The 27,166-nt window shown below is 43.2% G+C and overlaps 1 protein-coding gene and 1 long non-coding RNA gene across 7 annotated transcripts in view; one reads left to right on the forward strand and one right to left on the reverse strand.

Moving 5' to 3' along the window:
• Nucleotides 1–6,079, forward strand: part of LOC130294877 (uncharacterized) — a 31,545-nt gene extending 25,466 nt beyond the window's left edge. Inside the window, exons 2-3 of the long non-coding RNA XR_008848644.1 lie at nt 2,726–2,806; nt 5,037–6,079. This is a non-coding gene — a long non-coding RNA (uncharacterized LOC130294877). The remainder of the gene's footprint in view (nt 1–2,725; nt 2,807–5,036) is intronic.
• The window catches only part of BMF (Bcl2 modifying factor), a 72,422-nt gene that overhangs the window by 25,374 nt on the left and 19,882 nt on the right, over nt 1–27,166 (reverse strand). For 3 of the 6 annotated variants that reach the window (XM_056545006.1, XM_056545007.1, XM_056545003.1), the window contains one exon: nt 9,131–9,429. In XM_056545006.1, the coding sequence (XP_056400981.1) occupies nt 9,131–9,425 (295 nt within the window). In that variant the 5' untranslated portion in view covers nt 9,426–9,429. Of the gene's footprint in view, nt 1–9,130; nt 9,430–13,716; nt 13,840–27,166 lie in introns of those variants that run through there. The other 3 variants (XM_056545005.1, XM_056545004.1, XM_056545008.1) reach the window with 2 other exon arrangements.

Raw genomic sequence — 27,166 nt, forward strand, 5'->3', positions numbered from 1 at the left:
TCTTGAATTTAATAATAAAAAGATTTAAAAAAAAAAAAAAAGAAGAAAAAAAAAAAGATTGAACCTGCTCTCTGGGAAAGCACACAAAAAGTCCCAAAAAGAGAAGTAACATCCAGGGGAAAAATATGGAGAAGTGGTCAGATGACGGAAAATGACGGACACAGCGAGAATCTTCGGCATAGACAGGAAGCACCTGAATAATATAGCTGCATATGATTATGATTAATAAAAACTTATGTCGTAGATAAATATATTTAAAGGAGAACTACGGGATTGAAAAATGTATCCCCTATCCTAAGGATAGGGGATAAGTTTCAGATCGCGGGGGGGTCCGACCGCTGGGGCCCCCCCGCGATCTCCCGTACGGGGCCCCGACTCTCTGGTTAGAGAGGACGTGTTGACCACCGCACGAAGCTGACACGCGCCCTCCATTTACTGCTATGGGAGAAGCGAAGCGCTGCCTTCGGCAATTTCCGGCTCTCCCGTAGCAGTGTATGGAGGGGGCGTGTTGGCCGCTGCTTCGTGCGGTGGTCAACACGTCCTCTCTGACACGCGCCCTCCATTTACTGCTATGGGAGAAGCGAAGCGCTGCCTTCGGCAATTTCCGGCTCTCCCATAGCAGTGTATGGAGGGGGCGTGTCGGCTGCTGCTTCGTGCGGTGGTCAACACACCCTCTCTAACCAGAGAGCCGGGGCCCCGTACGGGAGATCGCGGGGGGCCCCAGCGGTCGGACCCCCCGCGATCTGAAACTTATCCCCTATCCTTAGGATAGGGGACAACATTTTTTATCCCTAATTTGGACAGCGGCAGTCACTCACATTTAGAGGCCTAACCAGAGCCAACCAGCGAGGAGCGATACAACCTGAGCAACTCCTTAACAATATCAGAGGAAAAAAAAATAATAATGCTTCTATATGTTACTGGCTAGTGTCTAGCTTCTGTATTTGGCTCACAAATCCCTCTGTTCTACTGCTCACTCATTCTGACATCCACTGCTCAGGAAGGGGCAAGTCAGAGGCAAGCACTGAACCCGCCCTCACTCACCATGTATTCGCTTCCTCCCTGAGTCTGCTGTGCTGCTGGGTCTCTTTATACAATCACTGCAGGCTGCTCTGTAACCCCTCTCCTCTCTGTTTTCATGTTGCAGTCTAATAGGACAGGAGTGAGCACAGGGGAGAGCTAGTCCCAGGACCTTGTCCCAGCCTGTGCTTCAGCTGGGACAAAGATGATGCTACAGCCTGACAGGATTATATTCTGGATGAAATGGGGGCCCCTAGTGGTATTTTTTTTTTTTTTTATAAACCATGATTTCTATAATAAGGAGATTACATTTTTTATGCAATTTAAAAAGGTAAATGTTTTGCCAGGATGTACAACATATAAAAAGCTTTTGACTATGACAGTGCCCATCTAAAATAATACACTTAGATTTTTCAGACATAATCATTGTATTTAAACAACATTAAAAAATACATAAAAAATTATATAAAATAAAAAATACATAAAAAATTATATAAAATAAAACAAACAAAAACATTTAAATAAAGGAATAAAAAATTAGAATCACCATGCAAAGAAATATCTGAACTTTTAAAATATAGCAATGTTTAACCCCGTCTTAGAAAAAAATATCCAATGCCAGAACTGCTGTTTTTGGTCACTTTGCCCCCTCCCCAAAACACATGGATAAAAAGTGATCAAAAAGTTTGCATCCTAAAATGATTTTAATAAAAGTCACAGCTTGGCAAAAACATTATCCTTTCTAATATACTTCATAAATGTTTTTGTTTGCTTGTTATAGAAATCATGACCATCGAGAACATAATCCTGTCCGGCTGCAGCATCATCTTTGTCCCAGCTGAAGCACAGGCTAGGACAAAGTCCAGGAAGTGAGGGCGGGACTAGTATTTCTCTATGCTCACTCCAGTCCTATCAGGCTTCAACATGAAAACAGAGAGGAGGGGGTTACAGAGCAGCCTGCAGGGATTGGATGTAGAGACCCAGCACAGCAGACTCCTGAGACAGGCCGGGTTCACACCACGTTTTTGTAATACAGTTCCCGTATACATGTTTCAATTTGAAAACTGTACGGAACTGTATTGAAAACCGTATGCATTGACTCTCCATTGAAAACCGCATGCCAAAACATACATCAGGTTGTGTCCGTTTTGCATCCAGTACGGTTTTGTCTGTTTTTTTTCCCGTACCCAAAACCGTAACCTACCACAATTTTTGGTCCGGGTGAAAAACCGTATTGAAACGTATAAGTTTTTTTTTTAACATGGGAGTCAATAGGAACCATAGAGAACCGTATGTGCGTACGGTTCCATCCGGTTTTTACCATATGGTTTTTTACTTTGGACAGTTATTTTTCTTAAAATTTCAATCAAACAAGTGAAACTTTATTCATAATGGAATGAAAAGTTAAAAACGGATGCAAACAGACATCATTTTTCAAACCGTATACGGATTAAAATTTGTATACACATTTTGATACAGTTTGGTCCGGTTTTGGGGAATCCGTTTTTAATCAAAATCCTAATACAGGAACTGTATTGCAAAAATGTGGTGTGTCAGCAGAGAGCACTGTTGTCAGACAGAAAAGAAGAACTTCAGCAGCTGGTAAGTACTGGTAGGATTAAGATTTTTTTTAATGGAAGTAATTTACTAATCTGTTTAAATTTCTGGCACCAGTTGATTTAAAAAAATATATTGTTTTTCACAGGAGTACCCCTTTAAGAACAACTCTGAGACTGTAATAATTTTGGAAAGTGGTTTTGGAACTGTGCAGGAAAAACTCAAAAACGTGAGGAGCCTGATGTAAAGTTTGTGCTTGGCAGAGACTTTCCTTAATTTTGGCAGTCGTGGGAGAAGTCTCTTCCAGAGTGTACTGCTCGTATTCCTAACAGGGAACGTGCACCTGTAGTGCCTGTGACTAATGATAGAAACGCATTTCATGAAACTGTATCTGATATAAATAAGATGGAGTCAGTCCAGATGAATAGAGAATGGGAGTTGACGGAATAACGCAGCAACTAGAGTAGAAGAGGTTGTCGTAAAAGTGTCTGTGTGGTCAAGTCTGCCCCTAGAGGCCGTGGATGGCAATAGAGGGAATACAATGTCCCAGCAAAATGGCAGGTCACATGTACCCAGAAAATAATGTCATGAGGGGGTTGTGGAAAACTAATGTGGTTGATCTTGGCGACCAGTTGTCTGGTGCACCTATGGATGATGATCAAACAAGTATTACTGTAGGGGTGGATGCATTTTAATGAATGTACAATCTGGAGAAGTGACCCCGAGGGAAACTAAAAGGGGTTGTCCAATGAAAGAATTAAAGGGGTACTCTGGTGCTTCAGCGTTCTGAGCATTTTGTTCAGAACACCGAGCTCCTGCAGTTGTGATCGTGACGTTATGGTCACGCTCTCTCCTGACATCACTTCACGCCCCCCATTCATGTCCATAAACATGAATTTAGAGGGCGTAGAGTGACGTCACAAGGGGCGTGGCTGTGATGTCAAGACTATTGCCGCAGGAACCTTGCGTTTCTTTAGAACGCTGGGTTCTGTGGTAGATCACGGAGGGCCCCAGCGGCAGGACCCCCGCGATCAGACATCTTATCCCCTATCCTTTAAAGGGGTACTCCACCCCTAGACATCTTATCCCCTATCCAAAGGATAGGGGATAAGATGTCTAATCGCGTCGGTCCCGCCGCTGGGGACCCCCGCAATATAGCATGCAGCACCCATCTGTATCTGCTTCCGGCAGCACTGGAGGTTCTGGCTCCCGACCACGGGAACGGAAGATCGTGACGTCACGACTCCGCCCCCGTGTGCCGTCACGTCCCGCCCCCTCAATGCAAGGCTATGGGAGGGGGCGTGACAGCTGTCACGCCCCCACCCGTAGGCTTGCATTGAGGGGGTGGAGTGTGACATCACACGGGGGCGGAGTCATGATGTCACAACGCTCCGGCCCCCGTGATCGACAGTAATCAGACCCAGAGCGAACACACTCCGGGGACTGATCTTAACGGGGTGCGGCGTGCAAGATCACGGGGGTCCCCAGCGGCGGGATCTCTGCGATCAGGCATCTTATCTCCTATCCTTTGGATAGGGGATAAGATGTCTAAGCGCCAGAGTACCCCTTTAAATAGTGAATAAGATGTCTAGCAGCGGAGTACCCCTTTAAACAAAAGGGAGTTAGGGTGGTTTAACAAGAAAAAATAAGAGATGATCAGCAGGCTGAGCTTCTTTCCACTGATGTTCCATTGCTGCCCTGGGTCCCCACTATTCACTACGCGGGAAGTGCCCACTAAAAAACTCACTGGATTACATGGGTCAACAAGAAAAAATAAGAGATACTTACCTGGCTGATCTCCTTCCACAGATGTTTCAATTGTGCCCAGATCCCCTCTACTTACCACTTCCTGGTGATGTCTTGACATGTAGGAAAATGCCCACTTAGCTAATCACTGGAGGACGTGGGTCACCACTATGGCCAGCGATTGGCTAAGAGTCATTTCCTGTGTGTCAAGGCATTACCAGAAACCTGTGAGCAGCGGGGACTTGGGCACTGTTGGTACATTAATGGCGGGAATCGAACCGGTAACTATCCTATACTTTTTATTCAAATTAAGTCTTTCTTATTTTGTGACCTGCTTTATATGAACAACTGTCAATAGTTACCAGGAGTGTGGTATAACCATCCATATTGATTGTGATATACCCTAGTCTAGTCGGGGAGGAAAATATGCCCCCTGCAGGTCATTCTGATGGTCAGACTGATATTGCAGGGCTCTGAGTCTGAGAAAAAGAAGCATAAATACTGAGTATTTAAGTAGTTTATATGATGTCAATGTTGAGCTAAAGATAGAAATGGAATGTTGTGAAGTGTTTCGGGTCCGAACCGGACCCTTTCTCAAGTGCGTGCATGCACGCACTTGAGAAAGGGTCCGGTTCGGACTCGAAACGCGTTGGATGTGCTATCTTACTTGTTTTATGCTATGTATCTTGGAATAAATCTTTTTTACTTTGTAGAAGCGCCATCAACATCCAACTAAAGGGCAAAATGAATAGGGGTAAGGGTCGTCTGCAAGGTCAAGTTGTGCTAGACCAGGCCAGGAATCACACATGTAGAATCACATGGATCTGGATGAAGCTTTTCTTGATGTCTCACACGACATGCATCAAACAAACAACTTCTCCAATCATTAGGAAATTAACAGTCTAAACCGGCGGATGGAGATGGAAGAAAAGAATCTGTGTGTTATTTTATATCTATTTTATTGTAGTACTGTGACACGTTTCCAGGTTGGTCCGACTTCATCTTCAGGCATAACCCTGATGAAGAGGTTGGACCGACCTGGAAACATGTCTCACTACAACAGGACTCTGGGGAAGAACAGTTGATGCTGGAATGTAGAAGCCATGAAAAACATTGAAATGCGATAGATATAATGCAAATAATGGAAAGAGTATGCTTTGAAGAGCCTTTCTACCCTGAGAGAGAGCGTTTCCATGAGCTAATTCCCCCCAGAAATTGTCACCTCATCATTTTTAATGAGCGTTCCGCTGTCCTCAACGTGACTGTTGACTTTCTAATGCATGGGTAAACTAATCCATCAGTAAGTGTCTCCCATATGTTGTGTATCTTTGAAAGTATCACCACATGTGGGCAACAAATTCCCCCTACATAGTAGAAGAGCCATAGCTAGCACTGACCCTGGCACAGCGCAATTGGCTCTAATTAGAACCACATTATTTTCCATCTCTGTGCTGAGGTCGCAGCCGGTGCCAATGATAATTTTACAGACTTGTTGCTGAAATTTATAGGCGGAAACATTACACATAGTCAATAGAAAGACATTAATGAATTTATGGCGGACGCAAAGCACCACATATATGCAGTAAACACGATTCACTCTAAAACCCACTGGCTTAATATATCTGCTAGTCAAGAAAAAAAAAGAGTCTCAGTGCCAGATTAGGGTTATTTTTTTGCATTGTCCATCAGAACTACATGTCGGGGGATTCCTTAAAAGGGTACTCCACTGGAAAACATTTTCTTCTAAATCAACTGGTGCCAGAAAGTTAAACAGATTTGAAAATTACTTCTATTAAAAAATCTTAACCCTTCCAGTACTTATCAGCTGCTGTATACTACAGAGGAAGTTCTTTTCTTTTTTAATTTCCTTTCTGTCTGACCACAGTGCTCTCTGCTGACACCTCTGTCCATGTCAGGAACTGTCCAGAGCAGCAGCAAATCCCCATAGCAAACCTCTCCTGCTTTGTACAGTTCCTGACACGGACAGAGGTGTCAGCAGAGAGCACTGTGGTCAGGCAGAAAGGAAATTAAAAAAGAAAAGAACTTCCTCTGGAGCATACAGCAGCTGATAAGTCCTAGAAAGATTAAGATTTTTAAATAGAAGTAACTTACAAATCTGTTTAACATTCTGGCACCAGTTGATTTAAAAAAAAAAATGTTTTCCAGCAAAGTAACCCTTAATAGTTTACAATAAATGTATAGCTTTACCACTCAGTAACTTATATTATAAATAGTGTGGGAGATTAGCTCAGTAGAGCCGGGCAAATAGCAGCAACTAGCAGTCAGAGCCAAGGACACAGAGGTAAAGATGAAATAGGGCTTCTCTTATATTCAGGTATAAAAACACAAAATCAATTACTGCTCTATCTATAGATGTTCCCTATGATCTTCCCTATCTATACAGGTGGCTTACTACCAGCCACCCAACAAAAAAAGTCATCAAATCTGTTACTCACACATGTCGTAAGGGCTCTTTATGAGGCTGCAAACTTCAGGACTCCAACTTTAATTTAGAAGTACAGGTTCCTCACAGTCTCAGAGTTATACTTTGTCTTAATGCCCATTAACCAGCTGTCTTTGGCACCTGTGCTAATTTTTGCAGCACTGAAAACTCAATCTGGCCAGTAAAGCAATTAAAGGCCCCACTGCCAACCTACCTTTTATTCCATAAAATTCTAGGCCCAATAATGTATTTGCCTCATTAGCAGCTATGGTCTGCTAGGGATTATACTATTCCTGAATTCCTCATATCCCACTCAGTTTTCCCTGGATAAGATATGCACTTCCTGAAACCCAATAAGACAAAAAACCAAAACAACAGCTTCTCCCTTCACTGCTTGCACCTGCGCACAGGCTTGGCTAGCAGCTCCTCTGGCCTCCATTAGTAGCAATTATTGTATGAAAGAAACTAGCATATGGAATATAAACACTGACGCGTTTCGGCTCCTGTTGGACCCTTACTCATGGCATCACCATGACTAAGGGTCCAATGGGATCCAAAATGTGTCAGCATTTATATATGCTGGTTTCTTTGATACAATAAAATGCTTCTGTATTAAGAAATCCGATGAGCCGGACACCTTCTTTTGCTGAATTCTCCTGTAACCTAATAGCTACATATGTCAGGTACCTTAGAGAAATATAGCGATCCCCAACCACCATTACTGTCACTGTCTCACAATAGTTACTCAAGTCAACTGTGCGGTTCATGCGCAATACATATTTTTTTACTGCATACGCTGACCACCATCTGTATTAAATAGGAACTGCAAACACAGTGTAAACTTAGCTTCACAGGATATATTCCCAAGATTATACATATAATTCAAATGCCAAACACGAGTGATCCCACATAATCGGTAAATGTTTCCAATACTTTGGATTCCAAGCATAGATAAACATTGAAGCACACAGAACATTCCTGACATGTTTCCAGCAGTGCCAATGCACACCTAAACAGGCCAAACCAACCAATATATGTCATCCAAAATATGTCTCGATAGCCTTTAGGTGTATCATTCAGGTGTGCTATTGGCTTAAATAGGCACTGTCATTAAAGGGGTACTCCACTGGCCAGCATTCGGAACTAAATGTTCAGAAGGCTGTTTACATGCTGCGGGGCTCGGCCATGCCCTTGTGACGTCATTGCCACGCCCCCTCAATGCAAGACAATGGGAGGGGGTGGGACAGTCATCACGCACCCTCCCATAGACTTGCATTGAGGGTGCATGTCCACTACATCACGAGGGGCGTGGCTGACCCCAGCAGCACAAAAACGGCATTTAGAACATTTGGTTCCGAACGCCTGCCAGTTGAGTACCCCTTTAAAACTAACTTTTGCTATTGCACTCCTTTTGGTAAATAAAATATCTTTCTAATGTACTTTGTTTAAAAAAAAAAAAAAAAGAAGTTTCTATGTTTTATTTGTGTTTAAAAAAGCTGCCACTAGGTGTCTCCCTACTTGTCCAGACCACATTTGCCTCCATCTCTTGCATAGACTTTGGACTCCTGCTTGCCTGGCAGAAGTCCAAAATACATTTAATTATATATATATATATATATATATATATATATATATATATATGTACACACACAGAAGAGGACTTTGCACATATTCGTCAAAGCAAAATGTGTGCTTGGATTGGCTGCATAAAAGACATATACTGATCTTACACAGGGTATAATATTCGGGTGACAAATCCATTTTAATGGGGTCCGTCAGTCATCATTTGGACCCATTGAACAATTGATCTGAAACAAACTATTAGACATCTACACAACTTTTCAATACACAATATATACACTTTATCAACATTAGCATGGGCAAACCATTTAAAGGGGTACTCCGCCCCTAGACATCTTATCCTCTTTCCAAAGGATAGAGGATAAGATGTCTGATCACGGGGGTCCTACCACTGGGGAGCCCCACGATCTCCCTGCAGAACCCGGCGTTTGTTTAGAGCGTCGGGTGCAGCGGCGTAGGCTCGTGACATCATGGCCACACCCCTTCAATGCAAGCCTATGAGAGGGGGCGTAATGGACATCATGCCCCCTCCCATAGACTTGCATTGAGGGGATGTGGCTGGGACGTCACAAGCAGGGCGTGACCATGATGTCACCAGCCTCCGCACCGCCAGTCATCTGGCACGGAGCGAAATTCGCTCCGTGCATCGGATGTCTGGGGTGCTGCAGCCGAGATCGCGGGGGTCCCGCCTCTGGGGACATCTGCTATGCTTTGGATAGGGGATAAGATGTCTAGGGGCAGAGTACCCCTTTAAGGGAAGACCAGGACAATATTATGTCTTACCATAGAAAAGTCTCTGTGGGGATTCCGAAACGCCACACGGTAACATGATATCACCATTAAGAGTTGAGGGCTCTAAGGTCTGTGTAGCTTTGTCTTTGCTCTCAGTGATCCTGCACCCTGGACCACAGCAGTGAGATACGGTGAAGAGCTGGAACCGGCCCAGGAGGTAATTGTAAGGCGGACTATGGTTGAACATTGAAGACGATGAAGATAAAGGCTCCGCGGAGAACTCGAAATTGTCCGGATAAAACACCTCATCGTCCAGTTCATCTGAACTCAAGAACTCGTGCTCCATCCTGCTGGAGAAATGAGACGTAAATACATTACTATACGGAATAGGAGAACATAACATAGGCTTATTAACACTTTATGTAACAACAAGATTGTAGGAATTCCATAAGTTCTGTTGTCAACAGATAAACCAGAGGACATGTCTGGGGAAACATTACTAGTAATTCGGTTGCACAATATTGCACAATATACCGACTGGTGTACAAACTGTCTGTTGTCATGGACGCTTGGGTGAGGACAACTTTTCCTTTAAATAACAGTACATAGGCCATATGCATTAAAGGGGTACTCTCGTGGAAAAAAAAAACATTTTTAAATCAACTGGTGCCAGAAAGTTAAGCAGATTTGTAAATCACTTCTATTAAAAAATCTTAATCCTTCCAGTACTTTTTAGGGGCTGTATACTAAAGAGAAATCCAAAAAGAAATGCATTTCCTGTGATCTCCTGACCACAGTGCTCTCTGCTGACCTCCGCTGTCCATTTTAGGAACTGGAGAAAATCCCCATAGCAAACATATGCTTCTCTGGACAGTTCCTAAAATGGACAGCAGAGGTCAGCAGAGAGCACTGTGGTCATGACATCACAGGAAATGCATTTCTTTTTCGGATTTCTCTTTAGTTTACAGCCCCTAAAAAGTACTGGAAGGATTAAGATTTTTTTTAATAGAAGTGATTTACAAATCTGTTTAACTTTCTGGCACCAATTGATTTAAAAAAAAAAAAAAAACGTTTTCCACGGAAGTACCCCTTTAAAGGGATCTTCCTACAATAAGAAGTGAAGGCATTTTGTTTTTTGATCACTTTGTTTCAGTTAGACCTCCACCGATACCCCCGCCGATCCTCAGAATGAAGGGGGGGGGGGGGATGTGCAGAAACCTACATCGTGGGATGGCCATTAATCACTTATGAAAATAGGAATATTCTACCTATGGGATCCATATCTGGGGAACGAAGATCCCATGAGGCAAACTCTTTTACATCCTGACCTAAAACCCACACTATGACAAATGAAGCCTGGATTTCCTTTACATTTGAACCATGTTTATATTTATCCAGCCTTATAAAATGGAAGGACTATCCTCGGGATCGGCCATCAACGGCGGGGGTCCGACTCCCGACACTCCCACCGATCGGCTGCTTTGGTAGTTGTAGCACTAGATCCCGCAGAGTTGTCTCGTCAGTAAAGTAGAACTTTAGTAATATGGCTTTGTTTTTGCTGTATTCTCCTTTAAGTATGGTTTTCTCCATATATCTCTTATCTCTTAAATATGTCAATTTTATCTTAAAGGGGTTATCCAGAATTTAAAGGAGTACCATGGCGCTTTTTTTTTAATTAACCCTGCATGCCCGGGCTGCAAAATGAAACAAAACAGACTTTATCTCACCTGCCTACGTTCCCCCATTGCTTCGATGTCGGTGTCCCGTTGGGACACCGACATCAGAGCAACGGGGGAACGTAGGCAGGTGAGTTAAAGGGGTATTCCAGGAAAAAACTTTTTTTTTAATATATCAACTGGCTCCAAAAAGTTAAATAGATTTGTAAATTACTTCTATTAAAAAAATCTTAATCCTTCCAATAATTATCAGCTGCTGAAGTTGAGTTATTCTCTTCTGTCTGGCAACACTGCTCTCTGCTGACATCTCTGCCTGTCTCGGGAACTGTACAGAGTAGAAGAGGTTTGCTATGGGGATTTGGTTCTAATCTGGACAGTTCCCGAGACAGGTGTCATCAGAGAGCACTTAGACAGAAAAGAACAACTCAACTTCAGCAGCTCATAAGTACTGAAAGGATTAAGATTTTTTAATAGAAGTAATTTACAAATCTGTTTAACTTTCTGGAGCCAGTTGATATATAAAAAAAAGTTGTTTCATTTTGCAGCCCGGGCATGGAGGGTTAATAAAAAAAAAAAGCACCATAAAACTCCTTTAAAGGGGTTATCAGAGGTAAACTTTTATTGCTTAGGATGGCGGCATAATCCCCCCACCCACCAAAATAATTTAAAAAATCTACTTAGCCTTAGAGATGTAGAAAAAAAAGTTTACCTTCGGATAACCCCTTCAACAACTTATTGGACTCTTAGGCCTCGTTCACACATGGCAAAATTCAAAGCAGAATCTAGCGGAAAAATTCTGCTTGGAAATTCCATTGCAGCAGAGTCCCATTGTTTTCGATTGGATTCTGCTGCACAGCGCAAATGGAGGAATTTCCGAGGTGGAAACATCTGCCGCAGAAATTCCGATTCTGTCCTCCACAGAAAGAAATGTCTTTCTGCAGAATCCGCTCAGAAATGCATTGCCATCTATGGAGATGGCGCATTTCCAAGCGATTCTAGTACCGGCATGTTCTCCTGGCGCCTGCTGTCTGCGGAATGTCCACTGGAAATTTTCCAGGCGGACATTCTGCCAAAACGTTGCCATGGGAACATAGCATAAGGCCGAAATTATTCCGGATTGAGATTTAAAAGGAGGCTTGTGGACCGTGCGGACATTGCTGTCCCCGTAGACAGCAATGTATTCTGCGTGGACTCCGCCGAAAGAACGAGGAAGATCAAATTCAGAAGTGTGCACTATGTAGCGGAATCGTAGTGAGAGCAAGGGGATTCTGGGGCAGCCGAATTTTCTAAGCGAAATTGCGCTCGGAAATTCCATGGTATGAACCCGGCCTAGGGGGTTCACATAACTAACCACAGCACAAGATGGAACTATGACACCTGGACTGCATGAAAAGTCTAACAATATATTAAAAAAATCTAACAAAAACAATAAATTCTGTTATTTGTGACAATAAATGATAACAATAATAACAATAAATTCTGTTATTTATTACAACAATAAATATTATTTATTTATTCTAACAATAATAACAATAAATTCAGTTATTTATTTCAACAATAAATATTATTTATTTTTTATAACAATAATAATAAATTCAGTTATTTATTACAACAATAAATATTATTTATGTATTATAACAATAATAACAATAAATTCAGTTATTTATTTCAACAATAAATATTATTTATTTTTTATAACAATAATAATAAATTCACTTATTTATTACAACAATAAATATTATTTATGTATCATAACAATAATAACAATACATTCAGTTATTTATTTCAACAATAAATATTATTTATGTATTATAACAATAATAACATTAAATTCAGTTATTTATTCAACAATAAATATTATTAATTTTGTATAACAATAAATTCAGTTACCGGTATTTATTTTCAACAATAAATATTATTTATGTATTATAACAATAAATTCAGTTATTTATTACAACAATAAATATTATTTATTTATTATAACAATAAGAACAGTAAATTCTGTTATTTATTTAAACAATAAATATTATAAATTTTTTATAACAATAATAACAATAAATTCAGTTATTTATTTCAACAATAAATATTATTTATTTGTTATAACAATAATAATGATTAATTCGGTTCCTATTTGCCATGATTTATACAATGCGAATTAATCTTAAAGGGGTACTCCGGTGTAATTTTTTTTTTTTTTTTTTTTTTTAAATCAACTGGTGCCAGAAAGTTAAACAGATTTGTATATTACTTCTATTAAAAAAATCTTAATCTTTCCAATACTTATTAGCTGCTGAATACTACAGAGGAAATGATTTTCTTTTTGGAACACAGAGCTCTCTGCTGACATCATGACCACAGTGCTATGGGGATTTTCTCCTACTCTGGACAGTTCTTAACATGGACAGAGATGTCAGCAGAGAGCACTGTGCTCGTGATGTCAGCAGAGAGCTCTGTGTTCCAAAAAGAAAATAATTTCTTCTGTAGTATTCGGCAGCTAATAAGTACTGGAAGGATTAAGATTTTTTTTAATAGAAGTAATTTACAAATCTGTTTATCTTTCTGGCACCAGTTGATAAAAAATAAAAAAAAATAAAAAAAGTTTTCCACCGGAGAACCCCTTTAAGTATGTAACTTAGACTTCCTTTGCTTATAACCCACAAGCCTACAGGGCATAAGGAAGCATTATCACTTATACAGAGACCACAACATCCTCCCTATAATATTACTATCTACAATGCATACAACTGTAATAAAATCTGTACCCCACTGTTTCCCAACCAGTGTGCCTCCAGCTGTTGCAAAACTACAACTCTCAGCATGCCCGGACAGCCGAAGGCTGTCCGGGCATGCTGGGAGTTGTAGTTTTGCAGCAGCTGGAGGCACCCTGGTTGGGAAACACTGCCATACCCCAACACAGACCGGTGACATTTTTTGGTGTGTTCATATATTTCCCCCGCATACCTAGTAATTCCAGCAGGATTGTAAAGCGCAGGCACTGATTCTTGTCAGGCTGCGGGTCTGTGTGTCTCCTCACATGACCGTCCCTTTGCATATACATATATCAGGCACAAGAGGAAGTGACATCTAGATCACAAACTGCTTTAGCTTCTTTGATGTGCACTATGGGAAGGAAAGTACTCTAGAATAGTGAGCAGTCATCTTGGCACTTATCCAGTTAAAGGGGTACTCCGGTGGAAAATATATACATTTTTTTAATCAACTGGTGCCAGAAAGTTAAACAGATTTGTAAATGACTTCTATTAAAAAAATCTTTACCCTTCCAGTACTTTTTAGCAGCTGTATGCTACAGAGGAAATTCTTTTCTTTTTGAATTTCTTTTCTGTCTGACCACAGTGCTCTCTGCTGACACCTCTGTCCGTGCCAGGAACTGTCCAGAGCAGGAGAAAATCCCCATTGCAAACCTATGCTGCTCCGGACTGGCACATGTAAAGCCACCATGCAGGGATCATTCAGCCGCGGATCTGCAGCGTAAAATACGCTGTGAGTTCGCTCGTGTGAATGTACCCTAAAAGTTTTTTTCCCAGCAGAGTACCTCTTTAAAGGGGTTCTCCGGCGCTTAGACATCTTTTCCCCTATCCAAAGGATAGGGGATAAGATGCCTGATTGCGGGGGTCCCGCCGCTGGGGACCCCCGTGATCTTGTACGCTGAACCCCGTTAAAATCAGTCCCCGGAGCGTGTTCGCGTCATGCTCCCTCCCATATGCTTGCATTGAGGGGGTGGAGCATTATGTCACACGGGGCGGAGCCTTGACGTCACAACGCTCCGGCCCCGTGATCGACAGTAATCAGGCCCGGAGCAAACACGCTCTGGGGACTGATTTTAACGGGGTGCGGCGTGCAAGATCACCGGGGTCCCCAGCGGCGGGACCCCCGCGATCAGGCATCTTATCCCCTATTCTTTGGATAGGGGATAAGATGTCTAAGCGCTGAAATACCCCTTTAAGCTATGGAACAGTGTAAGTAAATGTTCTACCTCACCCACTGCCATGAAACAGCGTAAAACAACACAATCACGTATGAACAGTACAAAACTGTGCAAAAGTCATCATTAAAACACCTAAAAATAACAGATTAATGTCAGACACATTCAGCATTGAACAGTGACATGTTGTGTGTCCTCACTATACACGGAATACAGAGTATGTAATGACATGTGACACACTTCTCAGCATCCCACCAGTAGTGCCACTCAAAGAAGTGCCAACACCATCATGGGTGCACCCCCCCCAGACACAGCACCCAATTGTGCTCCTCCCCCCCCTCCCCATTTACAAAGGTTGTATAAACTCACAGGGGGCCTTCATAGGTAGCAAGCCATGAAACAACGCGTGACAACACAATAGACTTTGCCTGATGGACTACTACTCTGAGCTGCTCCACCCATCCTCCTCGTGGGCACCATGGTGTGAATGGCCCCTAGTGTGTATGGTGGCCTAACCACTTACCCCCGACTGCAGATAATTGGCAGTGACTGGTCCAACATGTACCATGTTCTCTGGAAATAGGCCAGTGCATACATGGGGGGTTGGGAAAGACAACTGATGGCCAACATTATCTAATGTGCATAACCAACAGCTTTGTCCATTGTGCATTAAAGTCAATTTTATATCTACCCTGTTGTCATACCAATACGTCATTGGGCTCCTGCTCCCAGTGTTGGTTAGGGTGACTATCGATTAGGAGGCAGACAAATTACTTTCTTTTTCTCTCCATCATTAAGAGTCTGGAAGTGGCTTAGGCTAAGATCACATTGCCGTTGTGCTCTGTCCCATTAAAGGGGTACTCCACTGCCCCAGAGTTTGGAACATTTTGTTCCAAACGCTGGGTTCAGGGGTCGTGACTTCATCTCCACGCCCCCTCACTCAATACAAGTCCATGGGACTTGCATTGAGCGGGCGTGGCATGACATCACGAGGGGCGTGGGCATGACGTCACAAAATGTTCTGAACGCTGGAGCAGTGGAGTACCCCTTTAAAGCATAAGTCTCATGTTTGAGAAATTATCCCCTATGCAAAGGATAGGGGATAAGTTTTAGATCGCGGGGGATCCGAGCGCTGGGGCCCCCTGCAATCTCCTGTATGGAGCCCCTGTGCTTTAGCACAGGAGCGCGTCACGACACCTGCCCGAAGCGGAGGCCGCCACGCCCCCTCCACATAGTTCTATGGGAGAACTGAAGATTGCCGAACGGCTTTCCCATAGAACTATATGGAGGGTACTTGGCGGCCTTCGCTTCGGGCAGGTGTCGTGACGCGTTCCTGTGCTAAAGGGGCTTCATACAGGAGATCGCGCGGGGGGGGGGGTCGAGCGCTCAGACTCCCTGCGATCTACTCTTTCAGATAGGGGATACGTTTTCTAGCACGAGACTTTAAGGGGCTGTTTGGCTTTTTTGTTGTTGCTCCGAACGGCCCCAAAAATGATGACTCCACAGAGTTGCCATTGGGTCCTGATGGATCCCATTGACTCGAATTGACTTGCAAGCTCAGCCAAGCACGTATGGGGCAAATCCAAATTATATGGACTGCTCTGGCCAGACAGCGCTCCCCTTCTCTCGCCTCCCCAGCCGGCGGAGCTGGGATTCGCATTGCGGGACATGCCCAGCCCCTCACTCACCTCCTTTCACTTCTGCCCTCTCCATCCTCCCTCAGCGTCGGCGCGCGTGCCCCCGCCTCCTAGTGCGCGCATGCTGGAGCTCTCAGATTTAAAGGGCCAGTGCGCCCGTAATTATGTTTTACACCTGCACCTTTTTTTTAATAAGTACCTGCACCTCCCACATACCCCTGCCGGATCTTTATTAGCCTTATGCGTTAGAGAACGCTTATTCTGTGTTTGCTCTGCCGTGTTCAGACCCTCTGCTCGTGTCCTGACCCTTCTCCAATTGACCTCCTGCTATCCGGACCACGTCTTGCCGAATCCCTCCTGTGCCTCGCATCACCTCAGCCGCCTGTGTGGTCGAGTCGTGCCAGGGGTAGCGACCTGGGTGCCGTCTGTCGCAGCAACACCATCCCGCTTTGCGGCGGGCTCTGGTGACAACCAACGGTTCTTTACACAGGTCGAGCGGATCCAGTACCTCCATGTGTGTCCTGCCTACTGAGTCTTACAGTAACATAGCAAGGACACTGTTATATAGGCCAAGGCTCAGCATCTAAATCCTTCTCCTTTGTTGCTCTATGGTATCTACATTACAAACTGTGTACACTGTTACATAGCACTTTCATTCTGTTTTGTTTCCTTGTCTATCACTTAGTTTTATGGCACACTCAGGGCACACTCTGGGCACACACTGTGCCCTAATGTAATATACAGTGGTCCCTCAAGTTACAATATTAATTGGTTCTGGGACGACCATTGTATGTTGAAACCATTGTATGTTGAGACCAGAACTCTATGGAAACCTGGTAATTGGTTCTGAAGCCCCAAAATGTCATCCAAAAATAAGAAAAAAAAGTGAGGATTAAAGAAAAATAAGTAGATAACTAATATAGATAAAGCAAATCCTTACATATAAAAGTAAGAAAGATCTGCTGGGAGCTGTAATCACTGTCTATGTCAGTGTTTCCCAAGCAGGGAGCCTCCAGCTGTTGCAAAACTACAACTCCCAGCATGCCCGGACAGCCAAAGGCTGTCCGGGCATGCTGGGAGTGGTAGTTTTGCAACCGCTGGGGGCACCCTGCTTGGGAAACACTGGTCTATGTAGAGGACAGGAGCTTCTTCAGGGTCCTGTAAGTAAAAAATAGTAATGGAGTCGCCCTCACCTGGTGTCCAAAGGAGCAGCTAACCCTGGTACAGGTAAAGTGTACAGAACATGTAATACCACTCTGTACTGTAGGGGGCGCTACCAGACACCAGTCAGTGCATACGCTTCAGTAATACAGGTAAAGTGTACAGAACATGTAATACCTCCCTGTACTGTAGGGGGCGCTACCAGACACCAGTCAGTGCATACGCTTCAGTAATACAGGTAAAGTGTACAGAACATGTAATACCTCCCTGTACTGTAGGGGGCGCTACCAGACACCAGTCAGTGCATACGCTTCAGTAATACAGGGGTTTTACCAGTGAATGCCCATTTTGATTGGTCGGTTCTTCCGGCCAATGACACGTTGCACAGATCTGGATTGTCCGTAGTATTGTATGTTGAGTCTGGTTTCAACTTACGATGGTCCAGAAAAGACCATTGTATGTTGAAACTATTGTATGTTGAGTCCATTGTAAGTTGAGGGATCACTGTACAATGTAAAATGACTTTGTAGCTGACGTGGGAATTGAAGGGATTAAAAACAAAACAATAGTACATTGCAGACCCTATGACACATTCCCAATGTTCTTTACCTGACAATGACTATTTAGCAATAAAGAAGAAAACAGATACGAACAGTCTATTTATTTATAGAAGTTTATTGACTCGAACGTCCGTCACTGAATAGATAAGGGGCTGGAACCTGAACTTAGCCTCAGGCCTCCCTGTCATTATGGCTGGTTTATCTGAGAAAAAGCACAGCAGGGGTTTTCCAGTCCTATGTAAATAAGCTTACTCATTGTGCGATGGAAAGTTAAAGGGATATTTATATATATATATATATATATATATATATATATATATATATATATATATATATATATATATATCTATCAACTGGCTCCGGAAAGTTAAACAGATTTGTAAATTACTTCTATTAAAAAATCTTAACCCTTCCAATAATTATCAGCTGCTGAAGTTGAGTTGTTCTTTTCTGTCTGGCAACAGTGCTCTCTGCTGACATCTCTGCTTGTCTCGGGAACTGCACAGAGTAGAAGAGGTTTGCTATGGGGATTTGCTTCTACTCTGGACAGTTCCCGAGACAGGTGCCATCAGAGAGCACTTAGACAGAAAAGAACAACTTAACTTCAGCAGCTCATAAGTACTGAAAGGATTAAGATTTTTTTTATAGAAGTAATTTACAAATCTGTTTTACTTTCTGGAGCCAGTTGATATATATATATATATATATATAAAAGTTTTTTTTCCTGGATAACCCCTTTAACCCCTTAAGGACACATGATGTACTGGAACGTCATGTGTCCGCTCCCGATCTATAACGTGGGGCCACGGCGTGGCCCCGCGTTATAGCGGGTTGGGCCCGGCCTCTAACAACACGGGACCCGTGGTTAATAGCGCACGGCATTGATTGGCTCTTGTAATATGTTTTTATGACTGGTACTCTTGCAGCACTGGGGTTAGCATTGAAGTACCCCGAAAGTGTGTTGGGGCAAGGGGCTGCACTTAAGGTACTATGGGGTAAGTACCCATCAGGCACTGACAAGGGGCACTGTTGCTGAAACCTATTTTGGGGAGCATTATTGGTGGAACTATGGTATTAGTACAGAGATACTTTGGTATGGAGTTTTATTATGGGGGCACCGTAACTATCATTTTTAACAATGCACCATTGCTGGCACTTATATGGAGTCTGTCGATCCCAGGTTTGTATTGGGCGCCAAAACAGCTTGTACTGCCTCTGGTGCTCAGAATACAACACACACAAACAAAGTTCTAGACCCGTTTTTAGGTACAGTGGTCCCTCAAGTTACAATATTAATCGGTTCCAGGACAATCATTGTATGTTGAAACCATTGTATGTTGAGAGGAGAACTCTATGGAAACCTGGTAATTGGTTCTAAAGGCACCAAAATGTCATCCAAAAATAGGAAAAAGTGAGGATTAAAGAAAAATAAGTAGATAATAATACAGATAAAGCAAATCCTTACATATAAAAGTATGAAAGATCTGCTGGGAGCTGTAATCACTGTCTATGTCAGTGTTTCCCAAGCAGGGAGCCTACAGCTGTTGCAAAACTACAACTCCCAGCATGCCCGGACAGCCAAAGGCTGTCCGGGCATGCTGGGAGTTGTAGTTTTGCAACAGCTGGGGGCACTCTGCTTGGGAAACACTGGTCTACGTAGAGGACAGGAGCTTCTTCGGGGTCCTATACAGTACACAGTGTCCTAAAAAAGTAACATGGAGTCGCCCTCACCTGGTGTCCAAAGGAGCAGGTAACCCTGGTACAGGTAAAGTGTACAAAACATGTAATACCTTCCTGTACTGTAGGGGGCGCTACCAGACACCAGTCAGTGCATACACTTCAGTAATACAGGTAAAGGGTACAGAACATGTAATACCTTCCTGTACTGTAGGGGGCGCTACCAGACACCAGTCAGTGCATACACTTCAGTAATACAGGTAAAGGGTACAGAACATGTAATACCTTCCTGTACTGTAGGGGGCGCTACCAGACACCAGTCAGTGCATACACTTCAGTAATACAGGTGTTTTACCAGTGAATGCCCATTCTGATTGGTCGGTTCTTCCAGCCATTGACACCTTTCACAGATCTGGACTGTCTGTACTTTGTATGTTGAGTCTGGTTTCAACTTACAATGGTCCAGAAAAGACCATTGTATGTTGAATCTATTGTATGTTGAGGCCATTGTAAGTTGAGGGATCACTGTATATGTTTCACAGACTATATACAATATACATCCCATCGTATACTGACGATGTACCACCGAAACATGATATCGGTGGGATATTAGTCCTTTATAATCAAATTTTATCATAGGAATAAAGGTAGGTATGCTGAAGGATGTACCCACAGAACCATTTCCTCTGGGAGGGACCAAAGGTCCTCCAGTCTAACACTATAGCCGCACCACAATGTTTCCGGTAAGGAAGATGGGGGAGAGCCAGCCTGGTCTGGAAGGGGTTAAAAAACAGCTTAAAGGGGTTATCCAGGAAAAAAACTTTTTTTTATATATCAACTGGCTCCAGAAAGTTAAACAGATTTGTAAATGACTTCTATTAAAAAAATCTTAATCCTTTCAGTACTTTAGAGCTTCTGAAGTTGAGTTGTTCTTTTCTGTCTAAGTGCTCTCTGATGACACCTGTCTCGGGAACCGCCCAGTTTAGAAGAAGTTTGCTATGGGGATTTTTTTCTAAACGGGGCGGTTCTCGAGACACGTGTCATCAGAGAGCAATTAGACAGAAAAGAACAACTCAACTTCAGAAGCTCATAAGTACTGAAAGGATTAAGATTTTTTAATAGAAGTAATTTACAAATCTATTTAACTTTCTGAAGCCAGTTGATATATATATATATATATATAGTTTTTTCCTGGATAACCCCTTTAAATGGAAACATGCGAAAGCACAGCAGAGAGCTCCAGTAGTGGATAAGGGACCGGCCCGGTATTTTCTGGGAAGCATTTTCTGGGATACTAATGATCAGTGGTAAGTGGTAGCCATAACAGTGGCTCCAGAACACCTCATAAGATGACCTTTCTGGATTCACAAGTAGATTAGAAGACTACAATAACAGGAACGGAAGTAAAGACTTGAAGCTTCTTGGCCCCATAGTCTTTAAAGGGGTACTCCGGTGGAAAATGCAGTGTCCCCCAACTAGGGTGCCTCTAGCTGTTGCCAAACTACAACTCCCGGCATGCCCAGACAGCCGTAGTTACTTCGACTGTCCCCGCATGCTGGGAGTTGTAATTCTGCAACAGCTGGAGGCACTCTGGTTGGGAAACACAGCTTTAAAGAACATATTTCTTCTACACGTGTTCCTGTAACCTGTATTTGTTATGGTGACTACTTCCTAGTTTCACTGTGCTGATCTCCCACCCAAATGTTTTTTTCTTGCTTACTTCGGCTGTCCCAGTAAGCTGGGAGTTGTAGTATGCAACAGCTGGAGGCACCCTGGTTGCCAAACACTGCTTTAAAGAACTAATTTCTTCTACATGTCTCCCTGTAACCTGTATTTGTTATGGCGACTACTTTCTAATTTCATCATGCTGATCCCCAACCAATGTTTTTTTGTTTGTTTTTTGTCACTTCAGCTGTCTGGGCATGCTGGGAGTTGTAGTTTTGCAACAGCTGGAGGCACCCTAATTGGGAAACACTGTCTAATTTCTTCTACATGTCTTCCTGTAACTTGTATTTGTTATGGTGACTACTTCCTAGTTTCATTGTGTTGATCTTTTTTTTCCCTCCCAAATGTTTTTTTTATTTTTTGGTTACCTCCCTGCACGCCGCCACAATGTTGTGAAAGTAGTTGTCTCCATATGGTGGGAGGGCATTGTGGGAGTTAACATGTCAGCCGGGCGCTGCTGAGTCATGTTTGGAAACTGAGAGGAGAACACGCTTGTGGGAGCAGCTGATCACTACCAAAAACAGGAGATAAGACCCCGGTGCTCAAGATGCCCCTAAGTCTCCTCTGCTATTTGTGTTTTTATTCGCCAAAAAAATAAGTTATTTTCAGAAAAAATAAAAAGTACGCTTTCAGAGTCTCAATAAAGAGGGAAAACATAATTCAACAAGAAAAACTTTTAAAACATCTTCTTTCTAGTAGAAATGGATATTAGGAGTGAAAAATGACAGGTGGTCGGAGTTCCCAAGGAATTGACATGAAGCATAGAGGTATATAGATGAATAGGCTTTATTCTGTATACCAATGACGCGTTTCGGGGTTATCACCCCTTCCTCAGATTGGCACTCTGATAACCCTGAAATGCGTCATTGGTATTTAGGATAAAGTCTTTACTCCCCAGCTTCATACTCTAAAAGGGGTACTCTACATTTTTCAACTGGTGCCAGAAAGTTAAACAGATTTGCAAATTACTTAAAAAATCTTAATCCTTCCAGTACTAAATCCTTCAGATGCTGTATAATACAGAGGAAGTTCTTTTCTAATTTCTTTTCTGTCTGTCCACAGTGCTCTCTGCTGCCACCTCTGTCCATGTTAGGAACTGTCCAGAGCAGGATAGGTTTGCTAAGGGGATTTGATCTTGCTCTGGACAGTTCCAGACATGGACAGAGGTGTCAGCAGAGAGCACTGTGGACAGACAGAAAAGAAATTCAAAAAGAAAAGAACTTTTTCTGTATTATACAGCAGCTGATAAGTACTGGATGGATTAAGATTTTTAAATAGAAGTAATTTACAAATCTGTATAACTTTCTGGCACCAGTTGATTTAAACAATCATCTCACTATAAGAGTTCAAGAGTTCATATACTACATTTTTTTACAGCCAATTTAAAGCCTAATTTGCACTGAATGCAGGACTGAATAACATTGTCCTCTGTTGACTATCTACCGCCATGTTTGATTATATTAATCCATAGGAAAACAGTTGGTATTTTTTTTTTTGTAAACACAACCAAATAAGAACCATCTGTCATCTAACCATCTCTAACATGGTAAATAATACAGCTTCTGCAATCGTGTTGGGCTCCAACAGCTCCACCTTGAGGCAGATTCGATATAAAGTTAATTAACAGCTTAGTCATTAAAAAAGTAGAAGTCTATGATTTGCTATGCTTAAGGGTGCGTTCCCACAAGGCGTATATGCAGCGTATTTCACGCTGCGCAAAATTTACGGCAGCAGCGGGAAATACGCTGCATATTCCTTGGTCACTATACACACAGGGCTTTCCGGGGGCAGCCCTATGCAAGTAGTGAGTTTTGGAGGCGGAGCCACGCGTCACAGACACACCGGCACACGGCCCCGCCTCCAAAACTCACTGCACACAGAGGGCTGCCGCCGGAAAGCCCTGTGTGTATAGTGAGCAAGGAATACGCAGCGTATTTCCTGCTGCTGCTGTAAATTTTGCGCAGCGTGAAATACGCTGCGTATACGCCATGTGAGGACGCACCCTAACAAAACGTTTAACATGTTAGTAGGACCAGCTTCAATGGACCAGTTAGGAGGACCAGCTACAATGGACCAGCTACAATATACCAGCTAAGATGACCAGTTACATTGAACAAGCTAAGAGGACCAGTTACATTGAACATGCTAAAAGGACCAGTTACAATGAACAAGCTAAGAGGACCAGTTACAATGAACACGCTAAGAGGACCAGTTACAATGGACCAGTTACAATGGACCAGTTACAATGAACAAGCTAAGAGGACCAGTTACAATGAACACGCTAAGAGGACCAGTTACAATGAACACGCTAAGAGGACCAGTTACAATGGACCAGTTACAATGAACAAGCTAAGATGACCAGTTACAATGGACCAGTTGAGGATCAGCTACAATGGACCAGTTGAGGACAAGCTGATAGGGCCCGTTACAATGGACCAGCTAAGAGGATAAGGTACAATATACCAGCTAAGAGGACCAGCTAAGAGAACAGCTACAAAGGAACAGTTAAGAAAACCAGCTATAATTGACCAGCTGCAATATACCAGCTAAGATGACCAGTTACAATGGACCAGCTAGAGGACCAGTTACAGTAGACCAGCTACAATGGACCAGCTAAGAGGATCAGCTACAATGGACCAGTTAAGGGGACCAGCTACAATGGACCAGCTAAGAGGACCAGCCACAATGGACCAGCTAAGAGGATCAGCTACAATGGACCAGTTAAGAGGACCAGCTACAATGGACCAGTTAAGAGGACCAGCTACAATGGACCAGTTAAGAGGACCAGCTACAATGGACCAGCTAAGAGGACCTGCTACAATGGACCAGCTAAGAGGACCAGCTACAATGGACCAGCTAAGAGGACCAGCCACAATGGACCAGCTAAGAGGATCAGCTACAATGGACCAGTTAAGAGGACCAGCTACAATGGACCAGCTAAGAGGACCAGCTACAATGGACCAGCTAAGAGGACCAGCCACAATGGACCAGCTAAGAGGATCAGCTACAATGGACCAGTTAAGAGGACCAGCTACAATGGACCAGTTAAGAGGACCAGCTACAATGGACCAGCTACAATGGACCAGCTAAGAGGACCAGCTACAATGGACCAGTTAAGAGGATCAGCTACAATGGACCAGTTAAGAGGACCAGCTACAATGGACCAGCTAAGAGGATCAGCTACAATGGACCAGTTAAGGGGACCAGCTACAATGGACCAGCTAAGAGGACCAGCCACAATGGACCAGCTAAGAGGATCAGCTACAATGGACCAGTTAAGAGGACCAGCTACAATGGACCAGTTAAGAGGACCAGCTACAATGGACCAGTTAAGAGGACCAGCTACAATGGACCAGCTAAGAGGACCTGCTACAATGGACCAGCTAAGAGGACCAGCTACAATGGACCAGCTAAGAGGACTAGCCACAATGGACCAGCTAAGAGGATCAGCTACAATGGACCAGTTAAGAGGACCAGCTACAATGGACCAGCTAAGAGGACCAGCTACAATGGACCAGCTAAGAGGACCAGCCACAATGGACCAGCTAAGAGGATCAGCTACAATGGACCAGTTAAGAGGACCAGCTACAATGGACCAGTTAAGAGGACCAGCTACAATGGACCAGCTACAATGGACCAGCTAAGAGGACCAGCTACAATGGACCAGTTAAGAGGATCAGCTACAATGGACCAGTTAAGAGGATCAGCTACAATGGACCAGTTAAGAGGACCAGCTACAATGGACAAGTTAAGAGGATCAGCTACAATGGACCAGCTAAGAGGACCAGCTACAATGGACCAGCTAAGAGGACCAGCTACAATGGACCAGTTAAGAGGACCAGCTACAATGGACCAGCTAAGAGGACCAGCTACAATGGGTCAGGACAAGTTGTACTTATTTCTAGGTAGAATTTTAAAGTAAAAAAAAAAAAAAAATACACTTGCATTATGTTCTCCTAGGTCTTCACACACCAGTTGTAGGACTAACTCAGTCTGCAACATTGCCAAATATATTGGAACTCCAAAAAGAGACAAGCAAACTAAGCTATGGCAAGATCCGTCCAAACATGCCAACTTCATGGGACCAGCTGACCATCTAATGCAGTGTTTCCCAACCAGGGTGCCTCCAGCTGTTGCAAAACTACAACTCCCAGCATGGCCGGACAGCAGAGGACAATCGGTTCCTTCTTCTTATTACTGGAGCCCCATGTCTGATTACATGTTATAAAAAGGTGCACACACCCCATGCATTACAGTTCTCGGTTTATCGGTAGTCCTGGTAACTTATAAGGTTCGCCTATCATTGTCCGTACTAGTTGATCATCTAATCCCCGTTCACTGCCTGCATTCAGTATACGCCAAATCGTCACCATCAGCTGCTATGAGCTCTAAAACAGATGTAGAGTTAACAGCTGCCCGGTGTGGAGTAGATACAGCTGATTTGAGCCCGACATCTGCTGCTTGTTTATCCGTGTCAACCCTCGGCAGCGGAGGGTCATTCGGCTTTGCCAGGTGAAAGATCAGAACCCAGCTTTAGAGCAGTGCTCTTCAACCTGTGGCTCTCCAGCTGAAGCAAAACTACAACTTCCAGCATGCCCGGACAGCCGAAGGCTGTCCGGGCATGCTAGGAGTTGTAGTTTTGCATTGGCTGTAGAGCCGCAGGTTCAGGAATGGCACTTTAAAAGGGTACTCCCGTGGAAAACTTTTTTTTTAAACCAACTGGTGCCAGAAAGTTAAACAGATTTGTAAATGACTTCTATTAAAAAATCTTTACCCTTCCAGTACTTTTTAGCAGCTGTATGCTACAGAGGAAATTCTGTTCTTTTTGAATTTCTTTTCTGTCTTGTCCACAGTGCTCTCTGCTGACACCTCTGTCCGTATCAGGAACTGTCCAGAGCAGGAGAAAATCCCCATAGCAAACCTATGCTGCTCTGGACAGTTCCTGATATGGTCATCAGGTGTCAGCAGAGAGCACTGTGGACAAGACAGAAAAGAAATTCAAAAAGAACAGAATTTCCTCTGTAGCATACAGCTGCTAAAAAGTAATTGAAGTCATTTACAAATCTGTTTAACTTTCTGGCACCAGTTGACTTAAAAAGACCTAAAAAAATAAAAAAAAAAGTTTACCACCGGAGTACCCCTTTAAGGTAAAGCTGGCCATGTAAAATAACAAAAAAAACAAAAAAAGGCTGTTTCGGCATGCTGGGAGTTGTAGTTTTTCAACAGTTGGAGAGCTGCAGGTTAAGGAACGGTGCTTTAGGGTAGAGCTGGCCATGCCAAAAAAATAAAAACAACAACAACAACAACACACAAATCCCACATCACATAATTTCTTATGGCCAAAAGCAAAGCAAAACAAACCCAATTTGCGCTCTCACGATGACCTCATTCTTTTTCGACGTGATGACATCAGCATAAAGCTGCCACTGGGAAGGAAAGGTACCTTCTTCTATAAACTACAGGTTGACCGTTTTTCTCCATCGTTTCTCGGAAGCGCTATCTAGCCAACCCTGCGCCAAGTCAGAAACTGCCCGCAGCAGTCGGAGATATCCTTCCGAAGACACCATAAATCACAGCAGGTCAACAGAGCCGACTAATAGAGTAAAAGCAACGAGGTATGGAAGTGTTTCCCAACCAGGGTGCCTTCAGCAGTTGCAAAACTACAACTCCATACAACTACAATGGGTGCCTCCAGCTGTTGCAAAACT

The sequence above is a fragment of the Hyla sarda genome, chromosome 11, assembly GCF_029499605.1.
Source record: "Hyla sarda isolate aHylSar1 chromosome 11, aHylSar1.hap1, whole genome shotgun sequence".
Taxonomy (NCBI): domain Eukaryota; kingdom Metazoa; phylum Chordata; class Amphibia; order Anura; family Hylidae; genus Hyla; species Hyla sarda.